Source organism: Bufo bufo, chromosome 4 (genome assembly GCF_905171765.1).
Source record: "Bufo bufo chromosome 4, aBufBuf1.1, whole genome shotgun sequence".
Classification (NCBI taxonomy): Eukaryota; Metazoa; Chordata; class Amphibia; order Anura; family Bufonidae; genus Bufo; species Bufo bufo.
Genome location: NC_053392.1, coordinates 333,458,624 through 333,481,615, shown reverse-complemented (window position 1 = coordinate 333,481,615; position 22,992 = coordinate 333,458,624). Strand labels below are relative to the sequence as shown.

The 22,992-nt window shown below is 44.0% G+C and overlaps 1 protein-coding gene across 1 annotated transcript; it reads right to left on the bottom strand.

Annotated features, from left to right (window-relative positions):
• Nucleotides 1–731: 731 nt before the first annotated feature.
• On the bottom strand, nucleotides 732–19,184 carry MTRES1 (mitochondrial transcription rescue factor 1). The gene is made up of 4 exons (XM_040428830.1): nucleotides 19,081–19,184; nucleotides 15,328–15,779; nucleotides 11,072–11,144; nucleotides 732–1,214 (listed from the first exon to the last, which is right to left on the bottom strand). The coding sequence occupies exons 2-4, from the start codon at nucleotides 15,765–15,767 to the stop codon at nucleotides 999–1,001; spliced, it is 729 nt and encodes a 242-aa protein (XP_040284764.1). The 5' UTR covers nucleotides 15,768–15,779; nucleotides 19,081–19,184; the 3' UTR covers nucleotides 732–998.
• Nucleotides 19,185–22,992: the final 3,808 nt, after the last annotated feature.

Genomic DNA, 22,992 nt, shown 5'->3' with positions numbered 1-22,992 from the left:
TTATTTTTTTTTCACTTTAAACCAAAGTTGGTCCAAAAAAGAGCAGATATATTAATCCCTGTTTTATACGTTTTCTTCCTCTTGAATCCACTGCTGGCTTTGGCCTAAAAAAATAAAAGTGCCTGCAAGGATCCGACCTAAGAAAGTTTCAATCCAACCACTTACTGCATGAATCTCAACTTGCCAACACAGTAATTACTTGGGACAGGATATGATGACGATGGCGCCTCCTTATATAAACTAGAATATAACATGTGGGGTAGTCTAACGCCTTCACTTTAAAGGGAACCTGTCGTCAACTTTATGCTGACCGTACTGAGGGCAGTATAAAGTAGTGACAGAAATGCTGATTTCAACGGTGTGTCATTTATGAGCTAAAAGTAAGAGGTTGCTGAGAACCAACATCATAATCATTGCAGACTGGGCCTGGAAAAGAGTCCCGACCACCTGAGAAGAGTCATGGTTATTCATGAAGTCCTGCTCTCCCTGCCCACCTGCTGATGACTGACAGGCTTCTACCTAGTTTTCTCCCTTTCTCTCTAGGAGAGAACTGCCAACCATCAGCAGATGGACGGGGAGAGCAGGAGATTATGAATAACCATGACTCTTCTCAGGTAGATTTGTCTCTTTTCAAGGCCTGAGCTGCAATGATTATGATGCTGGTTCTCAGCAACCACTTACTTTTAGCTCATAAATGACACACCGCTGAAATCAGCATTTCTGTCACTACTTTATACTGCCCTCAGTGAGGTCAGCATAAAGTTGATGACAGGTTCCCTTTAACATACATACAAAAACAACTTCTTGGTAAAGTATTTTTATGAAAACAATAACATTATCTGAGCAGTATGCAAAAGCCAGAAGGACACTTCAAAATCCAAGAAACACTCAAATTCTTGCAGTGGGATATGACTCTTGTCTCCCAAACATCATGCATGGGTATAGTAAAAATACCATTTTATTGTCTCTCTGTAGAATTGTTCTTTTCAATGGAAGTGTCAGTTGTCTAAATCAGTTGTGTGCATACCAGTTGGTTTTGGAGCATCTGAGGTCTTTGGGACAGTTAGCTTTTTCCATCGTCGCAGCAGAACTTTGAATTTTTCTGTTGAAGTTTTATCCTTTAGCACATCGTTTAAGATCGTTCTCATCACAGTTATAGTCCCTGCCTCCCGGTTTTCTTCAACAATTAAGTCCAAAGTGTCTCCAACTTTCACCTGAAAATAATTACAAAGGATATTCAGTATATTTCCCAATATATTAGACTTTGCCTACACCTGACAGAAAACGCAGCGGAAAAGTCCACTGCAGAAAAAAAAAAACCCTATCGCCAATTTCACATGACCATATTCAGTGCATGAAATGTGTGTCAGAGGTACTTCCTGCACTGAATGCTGCTCCTATGACATGGACACACGACATTATTATTTATAATGCTGTTTCCTGCCTGATCTCAATACTATTGAATTATACTCAATGCCGTTATACATATAATTAGAGTTAAGGTCAGACAGGGTTGCACCGGGTATCGAATTTTCGATACCCAATCGATACATCTGTATCCGGATCGTTGTCCTGAGCCGACACAGTGGAGGAAAAGGGAATCCCTCCCCACTTTGACGCGGTTGCCGCTGGCCACCAATGAGAACATAATACTGAGGAGGAGGGGAGGAGCTGTATTACACAGTCGGCCTCGATGTCACGTAATCCTGCGAACCGCGTCTATTAACCCCTCAGGTGCCGCACAGCCCCTCCCCTCCTACTCGGTATTAAAATAAATGTTAATTATATTCATTGGTGGCCAGCAGCTACATGCACCGCACCATTTAAAGAGAACCAGCTACCACAAAATGCAGTGCAATCTGCATGCAGCATGTTACAGAGCAGGAGGAGCTGAGCAGATTGATATATGGTTTTATGGGAAAATATTCTGTGAAACTTGTAATTTAAACATTTATATATTTGCTTTTTCTAACAGACCAAGTTAGACAAAGCAGAGATACAAATGTATAAATTAAAAGTTTTATTAAATCTTTTACCACTAAAATATAAATATTAGAGATAGATATATATATATATATATAATCTTGACTGAGCTCCTCTTGCTCTATAACATGCTGCCTGTGTATTGCACATCATTTTGTGGCGACAGGTGCTCTTTAACCACCTCCGGACCGCCTAACGCAGGATCGCGTTCCGGAGGTGGCAGCCCTGCGCACAGTCACGCATATATGCGTCATCTCGCGAGACGCGAGACTTCCTGTGAACGCGCGCACACAGGCGCGCGCGCTCACAGGAACGGAAGGTAAGAGAGTGGATCTCCAGCCTGCCAGCGGCGATCGTTCGCTGGCAGGCTGGAGATGTGTTTTTTTTAACCCCTAACAGGTATATTAGACGCTGTTTTGATAACAGCGTCTAATATACCTGCTACCTGGTCCTCTGGTGGTCCCCTTTGTTTGGATCGACCACCAGAGGACACAGGTAGCTCAGTAAAGTAGCACCAAGCACCACTACACTACACTACACCCCCCCCGTCACTTATTAACCCCTTATTAGCCCCTGATCACCCCATATAGACTCCATGATCAACCCCCTGTCATTGATTACCCCCCTGTCATTGATCACCCCCCTGTAAAGCTCCATTCAGACGTCCGCATGATTTTTACGGATCCACTGATAGATGGATCGGATCCGCAAAACGCATCCGGACGTCTGAATGAAGCCTTACAGGGGCGTGATCAATGACTGTGTTGATCACCCCATATAGACTCCCTGATCACCCCCCTGTCATTGATTACCCCCCTGTAAAGCTCCATTCAGACGTCCGCATGATTTTTACGGATCCACTGATAGATGGATCGGATCCGCAAAACGCATCCGGACGTCTGAATGAAGCCTTACAGGGGCATGATCAATGACTGTGGTGATCACCCCCCTTTAAAGCTCCATTCAGATGTCCGCATGATTTTTACGGATGCACTGATAGATGGATCGGATCCGCAAAACGCATCCGGACGTCTGAATGAAGCCTTACAGGGGCATGATCAATGACTGTGGTGATCACCCCCCTGTCATTGATTACCCCCCTGTAAAGCTCCATTCAGATGTCCGCATGATTTTTACGGATCCACTGATAGATGGATCGGATCCGCAAAACGCATCCGGACGTCTGAATGAAGCCTTACAGGGGCATGATCAATGACTGTGGTGATCACCCCATATAGACTCCCTGATCACCCCCCTGTCATTGATTACCCCCCTGTCATTGATCACCCCCCTGTAAAGCTCCATTCAGACGTCCGCATGATTTTTACGGATCCACTGATAGATGGATCGGATCCGCAAAACGCATCCGGACGTCTGAATGAAGCCTTACACGGGCGTGATCAATGACTGTGTTGATCACCCCATATAGACTCCCTGATCACCCCCCTGTCAAGCTCCATTCAGACGTCCGCATGATTTTTACGGATCCACTGATAGATGGATCGGATCCGCAAAACGCATACGGACGTCTGAATGAAGCCTTACACGGGCGTGATCAATGACTGGTTATCACCCCATATAGACTCCCTGATCACCCCCCTGTCATTGATCACCCCCCCTGTCATTGATCACCCCCCCTGTCATTGATCACCCCCCCTGTCATTGATCACCCCCCCTGTCATTGATCACCCCCCCTGTCATTGATCACCCTCTGTAAGGCTCCATTCAGACATTTTTTTGGCCCAAGTTAGCGGAATTATATATTTTTTTTTCTTACAAAGTCTCATATTCCACTAATTTGTGTCAAAAAATAAAATCTCACATGAACTCACCATACCCCTCACGGAATCCAAATGCGTAAAAATTTTTAGACATTTATATTCCAGACTTCTTCTCACGCTTTAGGGCCCCTAGAATGCCAGGGCAGTATAAATACCCCACATGTGACCCCATTTCGGAAAGAAGACACCCCCAGGTATTCCGTGAGGGGCATATTGAGTCCATGAAAGATTGAAATTTTTGTCCCAAGTTAGTGGAACGGGAGACTTTGTGAGAAAAAAAAAAAAATATATCAATTTCCGCTAACTTGTGCCAAAAAAAAAAAATTTCTATGAACTCGCCATGCCCCTCATTGAATACCTTGGGGTGTCTTCTTTCCAAAATGGGGTCACATGTGGGGTATTTATACTGCCCTGGCATTCTAGGGGCCCCAAAGCGTGAGAAGAAGTCTGGTATCCAAATGTCTAAAAATGCCCTCCTAAAAAGAATTTGCGCACCTTTGCGCATCTAGGCTGCAAAAAAAGTGTCACACATCTGGTATCGCCGTACTCAGGAGAAGTTGGGGAATGTGTTTTGGGGTGTCATTTTACATATACCCATGCTGGGTGAGAGAAATATCTTGGTCAAATGCCAACTTTGTATAAAAAAATGGGAAAAGTTGTCTTTTGCCAAGATATTTCTCTCACCCAGCAAGGGTATATGTAAAATGACACCCCAAAACACATTCCCCAACTTCTCCTGAATACGGCGATACCACATGTGTGACACTTTTTTGCAGCCTAGGTGGGCAAAGGGGCCCATATTCCAAAGAGCACCTTTAGGATTTCACAGGTCATTTACCTACTTACCACACATTTGGGCCCCTGGAAAATGCCAGGGCAGTATAACTACCCCACAAGTGACCCCATTTTGGAAAGAAGAGACCCCAAGGTATTCGCTGATGGGCATAGTGAGTTCATGGAAGTTTTTATTTTTTGTCACAAGTTAGTGGAATATGAGACTTTGTATGAAAAAAAAATCAAAAAAAAAAAATCTGCATTTTCCACTAAGTCTCATATTCCACTAACTTGTGACAAAAAATAAAAACTTCCATGAACTCACTATGCCCATCAGCGAATACCTTGGGGTCTCTTCTTTCCAAAATGGGGTCACTTGTGGGGTAGTTATACTGCCCTAGCATTCTAGGGGCCCAAATGTGTGGTAAGGAGTTTGAAATCAAATTCTGTAAAAAATGACCTGTGAAATCCGAAAGGTGCTCTTTGGAATATGGGCCCCTTTGCCCACCTAGGCTGCAAAAAAGTGTCACACATCTGGTATCTCCGTACTCAGGAGAAGTTGGGGAATGTGTTTTGGGGTGTCATTTTACATATACCCATGCTGGGTGAGAGAAATATCTTGGCAAAAGACAACTTTTCCCATTTTTTTATACAAAGTTGGCATTTGACCAAGATATTTATCTCACCCAGCATGGGTATATGTAAAAAGACACCCCAAAACACATTCCTCAACTTCTCCTGAATACAGAGATACCAGATGTGTGACACTTTTTTGCAGCCTAGGTGGGCAAAGGGGCCCATATTCCAAAGAGCACCTTTCGGATTTCACAGGTCATTTTTTACAGAATTTGATTTCAAACTCCTTACCACACATTTGGGCCCCTAGAATGCCAGGGCAGTATAACTACTCCACAAGTGACCCCATTTTGGAAAGAAGAGACCCCAAGGTATTTCGTGATGGGCATAGTGAGTTCATAGAAGTTTTTATTTTTTGTCACAAGTTAGTGGAATATGAGACTTTGTAAGAATAAAAATAAAATAAAAAATCATCATTTTCCGCTAACTTGTGACAAAAAATAAAAAGTTCTATGAACTCACTATGCCCATCAGTGAATACCTTAGGGTGTGTACTTTCCGAAATGGGGTCATTTGTGGGGTGTTTGTACTGTCTGGGCATTGTAGAACCTCAGGAAACATGACAGGTGCTCAGAAAGTCAGAGCTGCTTCAAAAAGCGGAAATTCACATTTTTGTACCATAGTTTGTAAACGCTATAACTTTTACCCAAACCATTTTTTTTTTACCCAAACATTTTTTTTTTATCAAAGACATGTAGAACAATAAATTTAGAGCAAAATTTATATATGGATCTCGTTTTTTTTACAAAATTTTACAACTGAAAGTGAAAAATGTCATTTTTTTGCAAAAAAAATCGTTAAATTTCGATTAATAACAAAAAAAGTTAAAATGTCAGCAGCAATGAAATACCACCAAATGAAAGCTCTATTAGTGAGAAGAAAAGGAGGTAAAATTCATTTGGGTGGTAAGTTGCATGACTGAGCAATAAACGGTGAAAGTAGTGTAGGTCAGAAGTGTAAAAAGTGGCCTGGTCTTTCAGGGTGTTTAAGCACTGGGGGCTGAGGTGGTTAAAGGGACTCTGTCACCACTTTCTAACCCCCCCTTTTAAAAGTATTGTTCTCTCCATGGCGCCCTTGTGATTACAAAGGTGTTGTTATAACATAAATTCGCCGTCTCGTTTTGATAAAAATACCTTTTATCTAACCTGTCAATCTTGTGGATAAGGTGCCCAGGGCGTTTCTGAAGGTCTGAAGCTGCCGCCCGCCGCCGCCGTTGGTGCCCAGCTCCTCCCCTGATCCTTTCAGCGCCGCCTGAATGTAAAGAAATCCGCCTCCGGCTCTCGCTCAGTGCCCCCTCCTCCTTTTCAAAGATCCCGCGCGTGCGCACAGGCCTGTGCCTGATGCGCCCGTGCGGACATTTAGAATCAGCCTCATTGAGCGAAGTGCGCATGCGCGCACTTCGCGCAACCTCCTCATAAGACGAGCACTGCAGCCAGCCCCTCAGAGCCTGCCAAGCGCTGTATGGAGCCGCCTGAGTGGTTGGCTGCAGTGCTCGTCTTATGAGGAGGTTGAGCGAAGTGCGCGCATGCGCACTTCGCTCAATGAGGCTGATTCTAAATGTCCGCACGGGCGCATCAGGCACAGGCCTGTGCGCACGCGCGGGATCTTTGAAAAGGAGGAGGGGGCACTGAGCGAGAGCCGGAGGCGGATTTCTTTACATTCAGGCGGCGCTGAAAGGATCAGGGGAGGAGCTGGGCACCAACGGCGGCGGCGGCGGGCGGAAGCTTCAGACCTTCAGAAACGCCCTGGGCACCTTATCCACAAGATTGACAGGTTAGATAAAAGGTATTTTTATCAAAACGAGACGGCGAATTTATGTTATAACAACACCTTTGTAATCACAAGGGCGCCATGGAGAGAACAATACTTTTAAAAGGGGGGGTTAGAAAGTGGTGACAGAGTCCCTTTAAAGACCTGTTTAACATCTGCCTGAGGCCTCATGCACAGGACCGTTGTTGTGTTCCGTTCCGCAAAATGGGGTTCCGTGATCCGTTTCCATGTGTCTTCCTTTATTTTTGGAGGATCACCAGACATGAAGGAAAGTAAAAAAAAAAAATCTAAGACAGGTTTTCCATGCAAATGTTAGGAAAAAAAACAGTTTTTTTTAGCGGTCCCATTGACTTGAATGGGTCCGCGAACCGTTTTCCGCGAAAATAATAGGACAGGTTATATTTTTTTGACGGACTGGAACCACAGATCACGGACGCGGATGATAAACGGTGCATTAGCCGAGTTTTCAAAGGACCCATTGAAAGTCAATGGGTCCGCAGAAAATCACGAAAAACGGCACAACGGACACGGAATAAAACAACGGTCGTGTGCATGAGGCCTTAAGATCAGGCAGGCTGTTCCGGCCGGGAACAGCCTGCCAGATCTATTACTGCCATGAACTGCCGGAATTGCGTCCAGCCCAATTCACTATAATGGGGACCAGTGGAGACTCGGCCAAAACCCAGCAAATATTCCGAGAAGCGGCCGGACAATTACCGCTGCAATTAATACATTGACTAATGGGTTCAACTGAGTTCAAAGAATTCATCTTTGGACTCCTTTTAACTTACTTTCCGTAGATGAATGCTTATGAACTCCATTTAACTCATCAAAATCACTGTACCAATCATGATATATGTCTGAATACCATTTTCTGGTATTCAGATGTACATCCGGATAGAAACGATGTGAATTATTTCAAAAGTAAAACTATATAGTTGCAAATGACCCAATAGCAGAGAATTCTTGTAGTCCTGAAAAAATGCTTGAGATAATTAACATAGCGTATTTTTCGCTACATAAGACACACATTTTCCCCCCAAAAGTGCGGGGAAAATGGCAGTATGTCTTACGAAGTGAATTTTTATATATTAAACATTTAATTTGATTTATGTTTATCATAGCCAATTGGCAACACAAAATATTGTATAACAACAATAATTTACCATTCTAACCCTACTAAAGTTATTTCCAAACCTTATTTCAACTCAACACCCCCCCCCCCCCCCCCCGGTCTGGATCTGCCTCCTCTCTACTATGTCTCATAGTCCGATACAATGTGATAAAATATCTATAAAACCTTAAGATGTCCCAACTGTCCTTTGATATCCTTTGTCAGGTACCATTCTGTGTGTTGAAAATTACGCATGAGATTGTATTTCTACATTTGTCAAATGTTTGCCAATAAAGGTCTGCCATTTGTTTAAGAAGATAGTTAAAATATGTTTATTTTTAATTTTTTCTGCTTCCAATTGGTCCATTAATAAACAGTATCGCATTTGCCCCTGGAACTCCCTGTCAGATGGTGTATGTGGCATTAGTAATAAGGCATCTCAAAGCTACCAATAAAACCCCATCTATCAGTCTCGGTATCTTTTTCCCCATCAGGAAAACTATGAAACAAAACCACGAGTGGCTCACATGGTAGTTCTATCTGCCAAGTCTGTTTGATCTAAGATAATATCCAACTCCAGTAGGTTTGTACCATTGGGCAGGACCATATACAATGATCCAAATCTGCCCTTGATTGGTTACATTTTGGACATGCTGTTATCCTTTCGGGAGCCACATCCGAGGCAGGTAGATTAAATGCAAATAATGGTCTGTGTGTGAGCCTAAACTGCGTCTCTCTCAATCCCTCACGAAGTGAATTCTAATGAGCGCTTCTATTATGGAAGCACTCGCTAGTACACAGTAGGACTGGGGAATGGTGAATATAGTGGGTGCTGGCTGTACTCACAGCTCCCTGGTCTTCTGCCAGGTGCCCGCTGTGCTGTGCCTCGACAGGACGTAGTGTGCACTATGACCTGACTCTGTGCAACGTCACAGTGCAGAGCAGACAGAAGACAAGGGAGTGGTGAGTGCAAGAAGAAAACGCTTTTACGTCTTATCTGAGGTCTGACTTGGGGGACTGATGAGGATTTGGGTTCTGATTTGGAGGTCTGATCTGAAGTCTGATGAAAAATAATTTCTTTTTTTCTGCCTCTAAATCCTAGATGCTTCTTATTGAGCGAAAAATACAGTAAAAATACAGGATGAGGCTTTAATATTGTTACTGAAATATTATATTTGGATTTTGCCAAGTACAGAGGAGGAAGATACCATGAACATTGATGGGCTTTATGCAGAAAAATGTTTAGATTCCAGCCTTATACAGATACATTAATACATACATTTATAAAAACATTAGCAGACGATTTCTGTAGGTGGGCTTGAAAATGAGGGAGTGGTGGCAGTTTAGAAATTATGTCCTGATTTTTGAGCTCACACTCTAGCTTTTGTCACTCTGCTGGCTGCTCACACACCTGGGTTCCTATGGCAACTCACTCTACAGCAAGAGCAGAGAAGAGCGTTAAAAACAAACTGCTCCAACTTGCTCACTTCACTGGCAGTTGCCATCTTCAAACAGTTGTAGTTTAAAAATTATAAATGCTACAGCGAAGAGCTTTATATTTTAAGAATCACAAGACCTACATTTTGATGCATAGTATGTCTCTGAAATATAAAAAATTAAGGCACAGTCGCAGTTTAGAAATTTCCCGTCAAATTTTAGGTAGCTAGAGTGGAGTTTCAATGAATGTCAATGGGCGGCGTGAGTTGCAAACAAATGGTCATATTGTGAAAACTATCAGGACTATGGCTTAGCCATGGACATTTTTAGTGGCAGCAGGGATAGCTGAACGAATTTGTGTAGGTGGTTTTGAAAATGAGGGAGTGGTGGCAGTTTAGAAATCATGTCCTGATTTTTCCGCTCCCACTCTAGCTTTTGTCAGCTCCCACTCTAGTTTTGAACATTCCGCCATTCATTCCTATGGGACCAATTTCGCCACAAAAATGCTGATATTTCGTGAACCATTTGGCGAAACGTTCCACAAAGTAATAGCACACCAATCAGGAACAATCCGCACGTTTCGGTATATTAATGTCTATATCGTGTAAAAACTGTGGGAGGAGTTAGGGTGGTAAATTTGGCTATAATAAGAATATATATATGTGAGATAACAGTAAGTGGTCTTGCCATGCAAGAACACTTAAAGAGGACCTTTCACTAGAATAAAAAATGTAAACTAAGTATACAGACATGGAGAGCGGCGCCCAAGGATCTCCCTGCACTTACTATTATCCCTGGGTGCCCCTCCGTTCTCCCGGTATAGGCTCCGGTATCTTCATATGTTCGGCTCAACTGGGTGGAGCCTGCCGGCGTCTCCTTCTCCCAGTCGCCGCGCTCAGCTCATAGCCTGAGAGGTTTTTTTTTCTCTCAGGCTTTGAGCTAAGCACTGCGATTGGTCAGCACTCCAGCCTGGGAGAAGGAGACGCCGGCAAGCTCCACCCAGTTGAGCCGAACATATGAAGATACCGGAGCCTATACTGGGCGAATGGCGCGGCGCCCAGGGATAATAGTAAGTGCAGGGAGATCCCTGGGCGCCGCTCTCCATGTCTGAATACTTAGTTTACATTTTTTATTCTAGTGAAAGGTCCTCTTTAAATAGAAGAAACAAGGGGATAGTTGCTATGGTTAACACTGATACTTTATTAAAATTTCTAATGGAGCACCACAAAATGTTTCACCTCTAATACATCTACTACATTTTAAAACTCCTCTTAGCCATGAGTCTTTCCAAAATTTTTGAGGTAGGTATAACGTACCTAAAACCTAACATGTTTAGTGCATTTTTCTTAGCAAATGTACCCCAGTGAGTGTTGTCTATACTGTAGAGGAGAGAATGACTGATCACATGATCACCATACGAGCAAATAATCAGACCCAGTACAGCTCTAATAAATTAGTTAAATATTATATTTGCCCTAGATGACTTACCTTAACCGGGGCTGCTACATTTTCTAGAACCTTTACATGGCCACTAAAATACACTGAATATAAGACGCAGTATACAACTAGTACCTACCGCTCGGCTTTTCTTCCATAGCTTTTCTCCATTAAGGCGTAACTTGCCGTCATAAAATGCTTCCTCAATTTTGCTTCAAAAGTAAAAAAGAAAATAACAATTGCACAGCAGAACAAAAAATGTAGAGTGGAGGTTACAAATGGCATAGATGTAAAAGACATGTCAAGAAAATCTAAACTAAAGCAAAAGAAAGAAACACTAAGGAGAAGGATAGACCCTAGATGCTGGGAAAAAGGAAAATACTTTCAGCACATTCAAAGAAATTGGTCCATTGGAATAGGCCATCACTGCATCTCTAAATTGCAGGATGCTTTTAACATCAACACAAATCCTGCATTTATCAGCATTAGCCTTCAGCTTATTTTTATTTTATTTTTTTCTCATTACAAGATGCTCTAAAAAAAAAAAAAAAAAAAGAAGACTTGTGTAGATCATGGGGGGGCTAGTTCCTGCTGTATGAGCAGAAATGGAGAGCTGCTCTATACAAATGCCTCCCATTCTGGGGAACTCACACCGTTCTTGTATTACGTGGAAGGCCTATTAGTCATTGCCCACCACGCAATTCTACATTTCCAAGATTTTGTTTTATTTAATCTTATTTTACGGTGGGAAAAATCATCTGTTTGCCAGCTGTGCTGGGAGTGGGGAGAGACATTCGGCAGCAATAGGTGTGGATAAATCTTAACAGCAAGTACGGTATGTCATCTCAGTGAAGCATGGCAAACAGGTATGTGTGTATGTCAACTGTTCTGGTTTAGTGACAGGTCCTCTTTAACCTGTCCATATAGGTGTTCATTAAAGGGATTATTCAGAGTAATTATTTATTTATTTTTAATTAAGTGTATTTATAAAATCCCTCCCATGGTGTCCACAGCATTGAAGATCGCTGAAATGTTAAAGCGAACCTTTCACCTCATTTTCACTTTATAAACTAGCAACAGTACCTTATAGATTATCTTCAGTGTGTTCTTATACATGTTAGTGCTGCTTTTCTGCGCTGTTTATTCTTGAAAAAATCGTCTTATAAAGTTCACATTTCCTGCTCCAACAGTCACGCAACAAGTCAAGGGGGTATCCCTTCCCTCACCTCTGGCTGTACCTCCCCAGTACCTCCCCTGCCCTAACCCCGCCTCTATGCTCTGTAATTGACAGCCGGCTCAGATCCCGTCTTTCTTGCGGACACAAGCGCGATCCTGTAACAGAATCGCGCATGCGCCGTACGCGATGCCTGCCTGTCTGCTCTCCCTCCCGTGCACGCGCTCCCATATCTTCAGGCTCCAAGTGCCCCACGTGATCACTGTAGACTTGCCGCAGATGGCAAGTCTACAGTGATCACGTGGGGCACTTGGAGCCTGAAGATAGGAGAGCGCGCGCACGAGAGGGAGAGCAGACAGGCAGGCATCGCGTACGGCGCATGCGCGATTCTGTTACAGGATCGTGCTTGAGTCCGCAAGAAAGACGGGATCGCGCGGCGAATGAGGAGGACGGCGCATGCGCAGGATTCACAAGCGCGGTCCCGGCGACTGAGCCGGCTGTCAATTACAGAGCATAGAGGCGGGGTTAGGGCAGGGGAGGTACAGCCAGAGGTGAGGGAAGGGATACCCCCTTGACTTGTTGCGTGACTGTTGGAGCAGGAAATGTGAACTTTATAAGACGATTTTTTCAAGAATAAACAGCGCAGGAAAGCGGCACTAACATGTATAAGAACACACTGAAGATAATCTATAAGGTACTGTTGCTAGTTTATAAAGTGAAAATGAGGGGAAAGGTTCGCTTTAACATGCAGAGGCGCTCAGCTCTCTTAACGCCATGTATGATTTTTCTTGAATACATGCAATTCAAAAACCTTCTTATTTAATAAAGCAGCTTTTAAAACAAAAACAAAAAACTATTAGAGTTGAGGGAAGCGAGCTTCAGATGCTAAATGCGAAGTAGCTTTGTTCAAAACTTCGGAATAATAATATAGAATGTATGGGCTCCGATGAGCCGAAGTTAGTTATTCACAAAGTCGCACGTGACTTTGATGAATAACTTTGGTAATTGATAAGTGGAAAACCACTTTAAAACTTGAACGTTTTCCACTTTAAAAATAAACTACCAAAGTTATTCAACAAAGTCACGTGTGACTTTGTGAATAACTAACTTCGGCTCATCGGAGCCCATACATTCTAATACTGTACAGAGATGAATCTCTGTACAGTATTATTCTGAAGTTTTGAACAAAGCGACTTCGGATTAAGCTTTTGAAGCTCGCTTCGCTCAATTCTAACAACAATCATGGACAACCCCTTTAATGGGCCTTAGGCTAGAGCTACACGGCGACATATAGGGTACAACTACACTGCAACATGTGTCACGCAACATATTTTATAATGCTAGTCTATGGTGTTGCACTGTGACATGCTGCAACTGCGACAGTCGCACAAAAATAAATGCAGTGCGAAACCATACACTAGCATTATAAAATATGTCACGCAACATTAATATCAGATCGGCAGGGCTCAGACACCCGTCATCCATGGCAATCAGCTGGTTGAAGAAAAGGCCACGCTCTGTGCGAGCGCAGGCTTCCCTGCAATGATTACAAGCCGTCCCATTCACTTCTATGGAACGGCTCGTTCCTATTCAAGTGAAATGAATTGGACGGCTTCTTGTAATTACTCCTGCTCATCTCTGTGATGTTGATGGTGAGCAGCTAAACAGAAAAAGGGAAGGCTGTACTTGCACTGAGCGTGGCCTTCTCTTCAACCAGCCGTCGCACAGCCGCCAATCTGGGATTAATGACCTATCCTGAGGATAGGTCTTCAATAGTAAAAGCCTAGAGAACCCACTTATTAAAATCATATTATTAACCTTCCTGTGAAGTGTAACTGTAGTTTCAGTTAAGGCTACTTTCACATTCGCGTTTTGGCTTTCCGTTTGTGAGATCCGTCATGAGCTCTCACAAGCGGTCCAAAACGGATCAGTTTTGCCCTAATGCATTCTGAATGGAAAAGGATCTGCTCATAATGCCTCAGTTTGCCTCCGATCAGTCTCCATTCCGCTCTAGAGGCGGACACCAAAACGCTGCCTGCAGCCAAACGGAATCCGAGAAAACGGATCCTTCCCCATTGACTTACATTGTGTGCCAGGACGGATCTGTTTTCTCTGACACAATCTGGCACAACAGAAAACAGATCCGTCCCCCATTGACTTTCATGACGGATCCGTCTTGGATATGTTACAGATAATACAAACGGATCCGTTCATGGTGGATGCATGCGGTTGTATTATTGTAACGGATCCGTTTTTTGCAGATCCATGATGGATCCGCCCAAACGCGAGTGTGAAAGTATCCTAAACATAAAATTAAGCTTTTAAATGATCACTCCATTTATTGAAGATAAAAATTACGGCTTGCAGCGTTTTTCTGTCCGTCCTGGGATGCGGAGCCAAACGTATCCGTCCTGGCACACAATGTAACTCAACGGGGACGGATCCATTTTCTCTGGCACAATAGGAAACGGATCCGTCCCCCATTGACTTTCAATGGTGTTCATCTGTCTTGGCTATATAAGACATAATACAACCGGATCCGTTCATGACGGATAAATGCGGTTGTATTATTGTAACGAAAGCGATTTTACAGATCCATGAAGGATGTGAAAGTAGCCTAAGAATCTCTCTTTAAAGAGTATATGAGCCTGAAGTCTTGCTCTTATCAGAGGGGAAGGGAATACAGAAGCTACTGAGCATGTTAGTCCACGTCTGTATGCAGGACAAAGTAGACCAAAAAGATAAACAGCAGAGGGTGATACCAGAGAAGAAAATGTAATGTACATATAAAAGCTTACAATATTTTCATTTCATGTATACTACGATAACACATCATTTGCCCTATTTAGTGCACAGTAATACTTTGTGGGATAACTCCTTTAAAGGGATTTATCCAGCCACTTTTTCTTTAAAAATGCTCAGAATGCTTTAATATAATAAAAGTAATACTCACCTTACCGATCCCCCGCTGACCCCGGTCCAAGGCTTCTGTGGTCCCCGCTGATCTCCGTCAACATGGAAGTATACCCTTCCGCTAATCACTGGGTGTCACTGCTGTATCCAGTGTAGGTATGGGAAGGCGGCAGATCGATAAGGTATTGCTTCCTTTATTACTCTAAAGCATTCTCCTGCATGTTCTGAGTGGCTGGACAACTCCTTTAATGCCACCACTTCAGAAACTATGGACTAAAGTATAAGTAAGAAGATCTTGCAGCACTTACTTCCGTGACATGTCTAATCCAGCAGTGAGTATAACATCAAAACGAAAAGACTGCACAGCTTTTTCTAGGTCTTTATAGTCCTTTGGTATGCTGGGGTCTTCTGCTGGCTCATCGTCATAATCACTGTCTTCTTGGTCAGCCTCTTCTTCATCTTCGTCATCATCTTCTTGAGATGACTTGTTTTTACTTTTCTTACCTTTATGTCTCACAGCATAAAGGAATGGCTTTACAGGTGAAGTAGTCAAAAATCCATTGGCGTTTGTGTGAAGTAAGCCATTGCTTGGTTGTCTGTTGGCTAAACAGTTTGATAAGGGTCTACAATGTGTCCAACATGTCAAGCATTGCGTGGAGCTGTATGTGAGTGAACTGGGTCTCTGACAAAAACTTGAATAAAGTTGCAAGTTTTTGAAAGCTCTGATGGACAGTCTGATTCCGGTCATTTCATAGCCTGTCTAATAGAATAAAACATATCAAATGGTTAAGTGTCCACGTGCACAGAGTCCCTATGGCTCTTACAGAAGGAACCATACATGGTGGCGCATTATGAGTCAGTAGGCTTGGGTGCTGATCTACAGATTTGTAAACCACAGCAGGGTGCATGAAGCCTATGTGGTTCCTAAGTACTCCCCCACGTTATTGCACAATACATACCATACACAAAGTTCCTAAAATAAATGTAATATCTATGTATTGCATACATTAATGTGAATAACTTATGCAATCATATTTACTAAAGGTGGATACACCCTAGTAGACAAATATATTTAGATGGTGTACCCTCTCACTTTAAAGGGGTTTTCCAGGATTTACATATTGATGACCTAACCTGAGGACTCCCGGGACCCCCGCCAATAAGCTGCACTTAGGCCTCTTCCTAGGCCATGACGTCACGTTCATCGATCAAATGGCCTAGACAACTGCAATACCAAGCACAACCACTATCAAATGGACGGCACTGTGCTTGGCAACTGCGAGGAGGCACTGTGACTTCCTCAAACAGCTGATTGGCAGGGGTGCCGAGAATCAGACCCCCCATCAATCTTATATAAATCCCGGAAAATCCTTTTAAAGTGGCACTGGACTTTTGGCACCCTTTTGATCTGTCGTAGTGACATGAAAATTTTGACTGGTAGCTGTCAGAGTGCTGAGACCCTAGCAGATCTCTAGAAGATTTAAGATGGGCACATAGACTTTCTATGGAGTCTGTCTCCTGCAGTGAGGAGAGAGGGTGCACTATGTAAGCACTTCTCCCGCCTAGTTTTAGCCATCCATGGGGATTCCACCACTCAGACCCTTACCGATCAATACTTTTCATATGTCGCTATGACGTTTTAAAAGTTATCACAAAAAGTGACACTAGATAAATAAGAATGCAGACATCAGCTTTCCACAAAACTATGAGATTTCCCTGCCGCTATGGAAGTGTCGGCCTACTCACAGTGCTACTGATTTTATAATGTAACAGCTCAGCCATGAAGAAGTAGGTCATAGTAGCTTGGAGTTACATTTCCAACAAGAGCTAAAGCACGCTCAGTGTGTAAGGCTACTTTCACACTGGCGTTTCTGGGTCCGCTTGTGAGATCAATATCAGGGCTCTCACAAGCGGCCCAAAACATATCAGTTAAGCCTCAATGCATTCTGAATAAATCCGTTTGGCTGCATTTGGTCTCCGTTGCGTTTTTTAGACGGTCACTAAAACGCAGCTTGCAGCGTTTGGTGACAGTCTAACGATGCGGAGCCAAACGGATCCGTCCTGACTTACAATGTAAGTCCGAAAACGGATCTGTCCCCTCTGTGTGCTGTCCGCATCCGTTGCACCATTCCGTGGCCCCACAAAAAAAAATATAGCATGTCCTATTCTTGTCCGTCTTGCGGACAAGAATAGGCATGTCTACAATGGGCCGTCCATTCTGTTCCGCAAATTGCGGAAGGCACACGGGCGGCTAACGTTTTTTGCGCACCGCAAAAAACAGCACGGTTGTGTGCATGTAGCCTTAGATGCAGGAGCTCGGCCAGTCAGCACTCGCTATTGAGAAGGCAGGGAGAATACACCATATTTATATAACTATCCCTATAGACTGTGGAACAGCTTCCCTATTAGCTCTGACGGCTAATTATATATATATATTCAGTTCTAGCGATATATAATGGGGCAGCGAGTTCAGCATCTTCACAGGTCAGTACTGTGCTGTGAAGACAGGTCTCATTTAGACAGAGCTGCTAAGGGACACGTCAGAGCCCGTTATTTCATACAAATTCACTTCATAAAGTGTATTAGATAAACTTTCCTTACTCTACACATTGCAAAAAATATATAAAAAAATGACAGTAACATTTTAAATTAAAAATAAATTAAATTAATCAAACTCCTTTAAAATTCATCACGTCGCTCCTTCTTCAGCTGACATCTGCAGTGAGGGGAGAATCGCCCCCATACAGGTTATATAAGATCAACTATGGGCCCCTTAAGACGGAGCAGGTAAGTAGATGCACATAGCTTGCAGGCAGGGAAGGTCATTATAAAATGCAGAGCCTGGTGCACAGAAACCTGAGGAGACATATCCAGCCCTCAATAAGGCCCCTTTCACACGAGCGAGTATTCCGCGCGGATGCGATGCGGGAGGTGAACGCATTGCACCCGCACTGAATACTGACCCATTCATTTCTATGGGGCTGTGCACACGAGCGGTGATTTTCACGCATCACTTTTGCGTTGCGTGAAAATCGCAGCATGCTCCTCTTTGCGCGTTTTTCACGTAACGCAGGCCCCATAGAAATGAATGGGGTTGCGTGAAAATCGCAAGCATCCGCAAGCAAGTGCGGATGCGGTGCGATTTTCACGCACGGTTGCTAGGAGACGATCGGGATGGAGACCCGAACCTTATTATTTTCCCTTATAACATGGTTATAAGGGAAAATAATAGCATTCTGAATACAGAATGCTTAGTAAAACAGGGCTGGAGGGGTTAAAAAAAAAATAAAAAGTCATTTAACTCACCTTTATCCACTTGCTCGCGTAGCCGGCATCTCCGTCTGACTCTTTTACTGTATAGGACCTGTGGAGAGCATTAACTATAGTTTAAGGACCTGGGATGACGTCACTCCGGTCATCACATGGTACGTCACATGATCTTTTACCATGGTGATTCACCATGGTAAAAGATCATGTGACGTACCATGTGATGACCATAGTGACGTCATCCCAGGTCCTTAAACTATAGTTAACGCTCTCCACAGGTCCTATACAGTAAAAGAGTCAGACGGAGATGCCGGCTACGCGAGCAAGTGGATAAAGGTGAGTTAAATGACTTTTTATTTTATTTTTAACCCCTCCAGCCCTGTTTTACTATGCATTCTGTATTCAGAATGCTATTATTTTCCCTTATAACCATGTTATAAGGGAAAATAATACTATTTACAGAACACAGATCCCAAGCCCGAACTTCTGTGAAGTTTGGGTACCAAACACGCGCGATTTTTCTCACGCGAGTGCAAAACGCATTACAATGTTTTGCACTCGCGCGGAAAAATCGCGGGTGTTCCCGCAACGCACCCGCACATTTTCCCGCAACGCCCGTGTGAAAGGGGCCTAAGATGCAGCAAAAATAGCTACACTGCACCCAATGCCACAATGTCAGCAGCCGCGGCCATGCCCACCATGCTGCCATTACCTAGTGGGCATATGCTAGGCAGCTGACATGACTGGAGCCGCTGCACAATACTGCAGTCTTCCGCAGCCAGGCTCGCACTCACCTCACAGATCGGGGAAGAGCCAGAAATCCGCACACACTCGCCCGAGTGTTGACCTCCCCGCAGCTCTGCGCCCCAAGCCTCCTTCTGACTCAGTCCTCTTCCTGTTCCGCCCTCCGACCTGTTCTCTGTACTTCGCGGGCATGCTGGGTTGCGCCACCTGCTGGCAGCACGCCTCACTGCAGTCTGGGGCCCACGAGTGTAAACAGGGAGATGATTTGTGTATAGAATTGTAGATTTTAGAGTATTTATTTTTTTTGCTTGACCCTACAGATCCAGGCAGAGTGCCACATAGAAGCTAACAATAAAAAATTGGTGCCAATTCTATAAGCATAAGGCCTCATGCACACGACCCTGGTGTGTATTGCGGTCCACAAATCGTGGATCTGCAAAACACGGATGGTGTCCATGCGCGTTCCGCAATTTGTCCATGCGCGTTCTGCAATTTGCAAAATATAAATGCCTATTCTTGTCCGCAAAGCGCGGACAAGAATAGGACAGGTTATATTTTTTTAGCGGGGCCGTGGAACGGAGCAACAGATGCGGACAGCACACGGAGTGCTGTCCGCATCTTTTGGGGCCCCATTGAAGTGAATGGGTCCGCATCCGAGCTGCCAAAATGGCGGCTCCGATGCGGACCAAAACAAAGGCCGTGTGCATGAGGCATTAGGGTCCATTCACACGTCCGCAAAATGCGTCCACATCCGTTCCGCAATTTTGCGGAACGGGTGCAGACCCATTCATTTTCAATAGGGCCGGAATGTGCTGTCCGCATCCGCATTTGCAGATCCCCACTTCCGCATCCATGCTTCCGTTTCCGCCCAAAAAATAGAACATGTCCTATTCTTGTCCGCCGACACAATTAGGCATTTTCTATTATAGTGCCGGCAATATGCGGTCCGCAAATTGTGCAATGCACATTGGCAGTGTCCGTGTTTTGCAGGTCCGCAATTTGCGGATCCGCAAAACACTTACAGACGTGTGAATGGACCCTTAGGCCTTATGCACACGACCGCAAACCACGGATCCGCAAACAACGGAAGCCGCCCGCGTGCCTTCCGCAATTTGTGGAACGGAACGGGCGGCCTATTGTAGAAATGCCTATTCTTGTCCGCAAAACGGACACCTGATCTCTGAGTAGGCTTCACTGCTGGTTTTGGGTTACATTAACTGATGGAAATAACTGACCAAATAACTGAAGTGTGAGCCTAATAGGTGCTGCACTTCTTCCGATGCTATAAAAATATCTCACATTAGCAAATATTGAACATGTGTAAAAATGTCTACAATGTCTGTGTTGAATTTCATATAGTAGCCAGCAGATGGCAGCATAACTCTGGAAGTGACTATCCAGTTTAGTTCCACTTGGAATATACTATCTGGAGAAAAGTATTGGGACACACCTGTTAATGATTGAATTCCTGTGTTTCATTTAGGGCTCATGCACATGACCGTTGTTGTTTTGCGGTCCGTTTTTCACGGATCCGTTGTTCCGTATCTGAGTTTTTTTTCCCTCTGATTTAAGTTCTCTTAAATAAGTTCCGTTATTCCACAAAACATATCCGTATGGTTTCCGTATGCGATTCGTTTTTTGCGAATGGGAAACAGTAACTTATTAATCACCAAACACATGAGCAATATGGGCTGGGCATAGCATTTCTACGGTATGGATCTGCAAAATACGGATGACATACGAATGTGTTCCGTGTGTGTTCTGTATTTTTTGCGGACCTATTGACTTGAATGGGGCCTCGGACCGTGATTTGCGGACAATAATAGGACATGCACTACTTTTTTGCGGAACGGAAATCCGGAAATGGAATGCACACGGAGTACCTTCTGTTGTTTTTGCGGACCCATTGAAGTGAATGGTTCCGCATACGGTCCGCAAAAAAACGGAACGGAAGCAGAAAGAAAATACGTTCGTGTACATGAGCCCTTAGTCCCATTGCCACAAGAGTATAAAATCCAGCACCTATCCATGCTGTCTTCCTTTTCCGACATTTATAAAAGAATGGGTTGTTCTAAAATCAACTGTGAGTGGTACTATTGTAAATGGAATCTTTTAGGAACCACAGCACCTCAGCTACAAAGTGGGAGACCACGTAACGTTACAGAGCAGTCGAGGAGCAAAGTGCATAAAAGTCACCAACGCTCTGCTGACTCAATAACTGTTGAGTTTAAAACCTTCTCTGCCATTCACATCAGCACAAAACTGGGTGCCAGGAGTTTCATGGCATGGGTTTTAATGGCCAAGTGCCGTACCCCAGAGCAAGGGGGTATCTGCAAACGATTTGATATTCAATGTGTTGTATTGTTATTTAAGGTATACTCAGCATAGCTATGTATTGATGGCGCAGCCAGGGTTAACAATCCTGGATCAGCCCTTGCAGGTTACTAGTGGTGGCTGGCTCCACCCCTTGGGAGTCCAAAGTGATAGTTCAGAGAGGAAGGAAAAAGTGACCTATGTTCTTTCTTCTCAGGCCCAAAAAGCCACAGAGACTAACTGATCTCTACATGATCTACAGAGGGAGAAAGACAAAGACTTTACTGCTGTGAGGGACACCATTAAGACACCCTGCACACTTTGCACCTCCTTGCCAGATGTGCCTTCAAAACACTGTATCCCACAGTCAGGGCCGGCCTTTGGGGTGTGCGAGCTGTGCGGCCGGTGCTCTGCAGACAGGGAGGGAGCAGAAGACTTCAAATAGTGAGTACCTGTTCTTATTGTTTTTTTTGTTTTGTTTTTTTACCAAATATCTTTCATTAAATAGGGGCAGGGTCTAATTAAGGGGGGCAGGGGACTGGATAAGGGTGACAGACACTCTGTATGATTAAGGGGGCAGGGGACTGGATAAGGGTGACACTGGGTATGATTAAGGGGCAGGGGACTGGATAAGGGTGACACTGGGTATGATTAAGGGGCAGGGGACTAGCTTTGGTTGACACTGGGTATGATTAAGGGGGGCAGGGGACTGGGTAAAGGTGACAGGGTATGATTAAGGGGGGCAGGAGACTGGCTATGGGTGACACTGGATATGATTAGGGCCCAGTGTCACCCATAGCCAGTCTCCTGCCCCCCTTAATAATACCCTGTCACCTTTGCCCAGTCCCCTGCCCCCCTTAATCATACCCAGTGTCACCTTTACCCAGTCCCCTGCCCTTCTTAATCATACCCAGTGTCACCCTTACCCAGTCCCCTGCCCCCTCAATTAGACCCTGCCCCCCTTAATCATACCCAGCGTCACCCAGAGCCAGTCCCCTGCCCCCCCTTAATCATACCCTGTCACCTTTACCCAGTCCCCTGCCCTTCTTAATCATACCCAGTGGCCCTGCCCACAGCCAACCATAGACTGTAGCAAGATAGAGAGGAAAAACTCCCATCTTTGCCTAAATCCATACATCACTATCTGGGAGAGAATTGAACTGTTTACAGTTTGCAACAGTGTCTGCTATAATTGGATGTACTACAACAGCCATTTTGAACTGGAGTAAAGAGACATTTATTCTCCTACACCAAACGCTGGTCACCCTACACGCCCTGCCTTGCACCCATACGTACATTACATTACAGGCACCCCAACTACCATAAGGCAGAAGCCCCAGAACCAACTCCATGTTAATGCCTATGATTTTAGAATGGCATGTCATAAAAGTTCCTGTAGACATAATTTAAGGTGTAGATGACCCAATACTTTTGTCCATATAGTGTATTATACAAGGGAGTGGCATACAGTATATAGCAGTTCTCTCATGTTATATTACAATTGTATAATTAATTTACTGTATGCCAAATACAGTAAGGTCTGAATTATAGAAGAAGTTTAATTTGTTAGGGTACGGCCACGTGGCACAGTTGTGATTCATTTAGGACCCGCATCATCTCATTTCCCAATATAAATAAATGGAGAAATA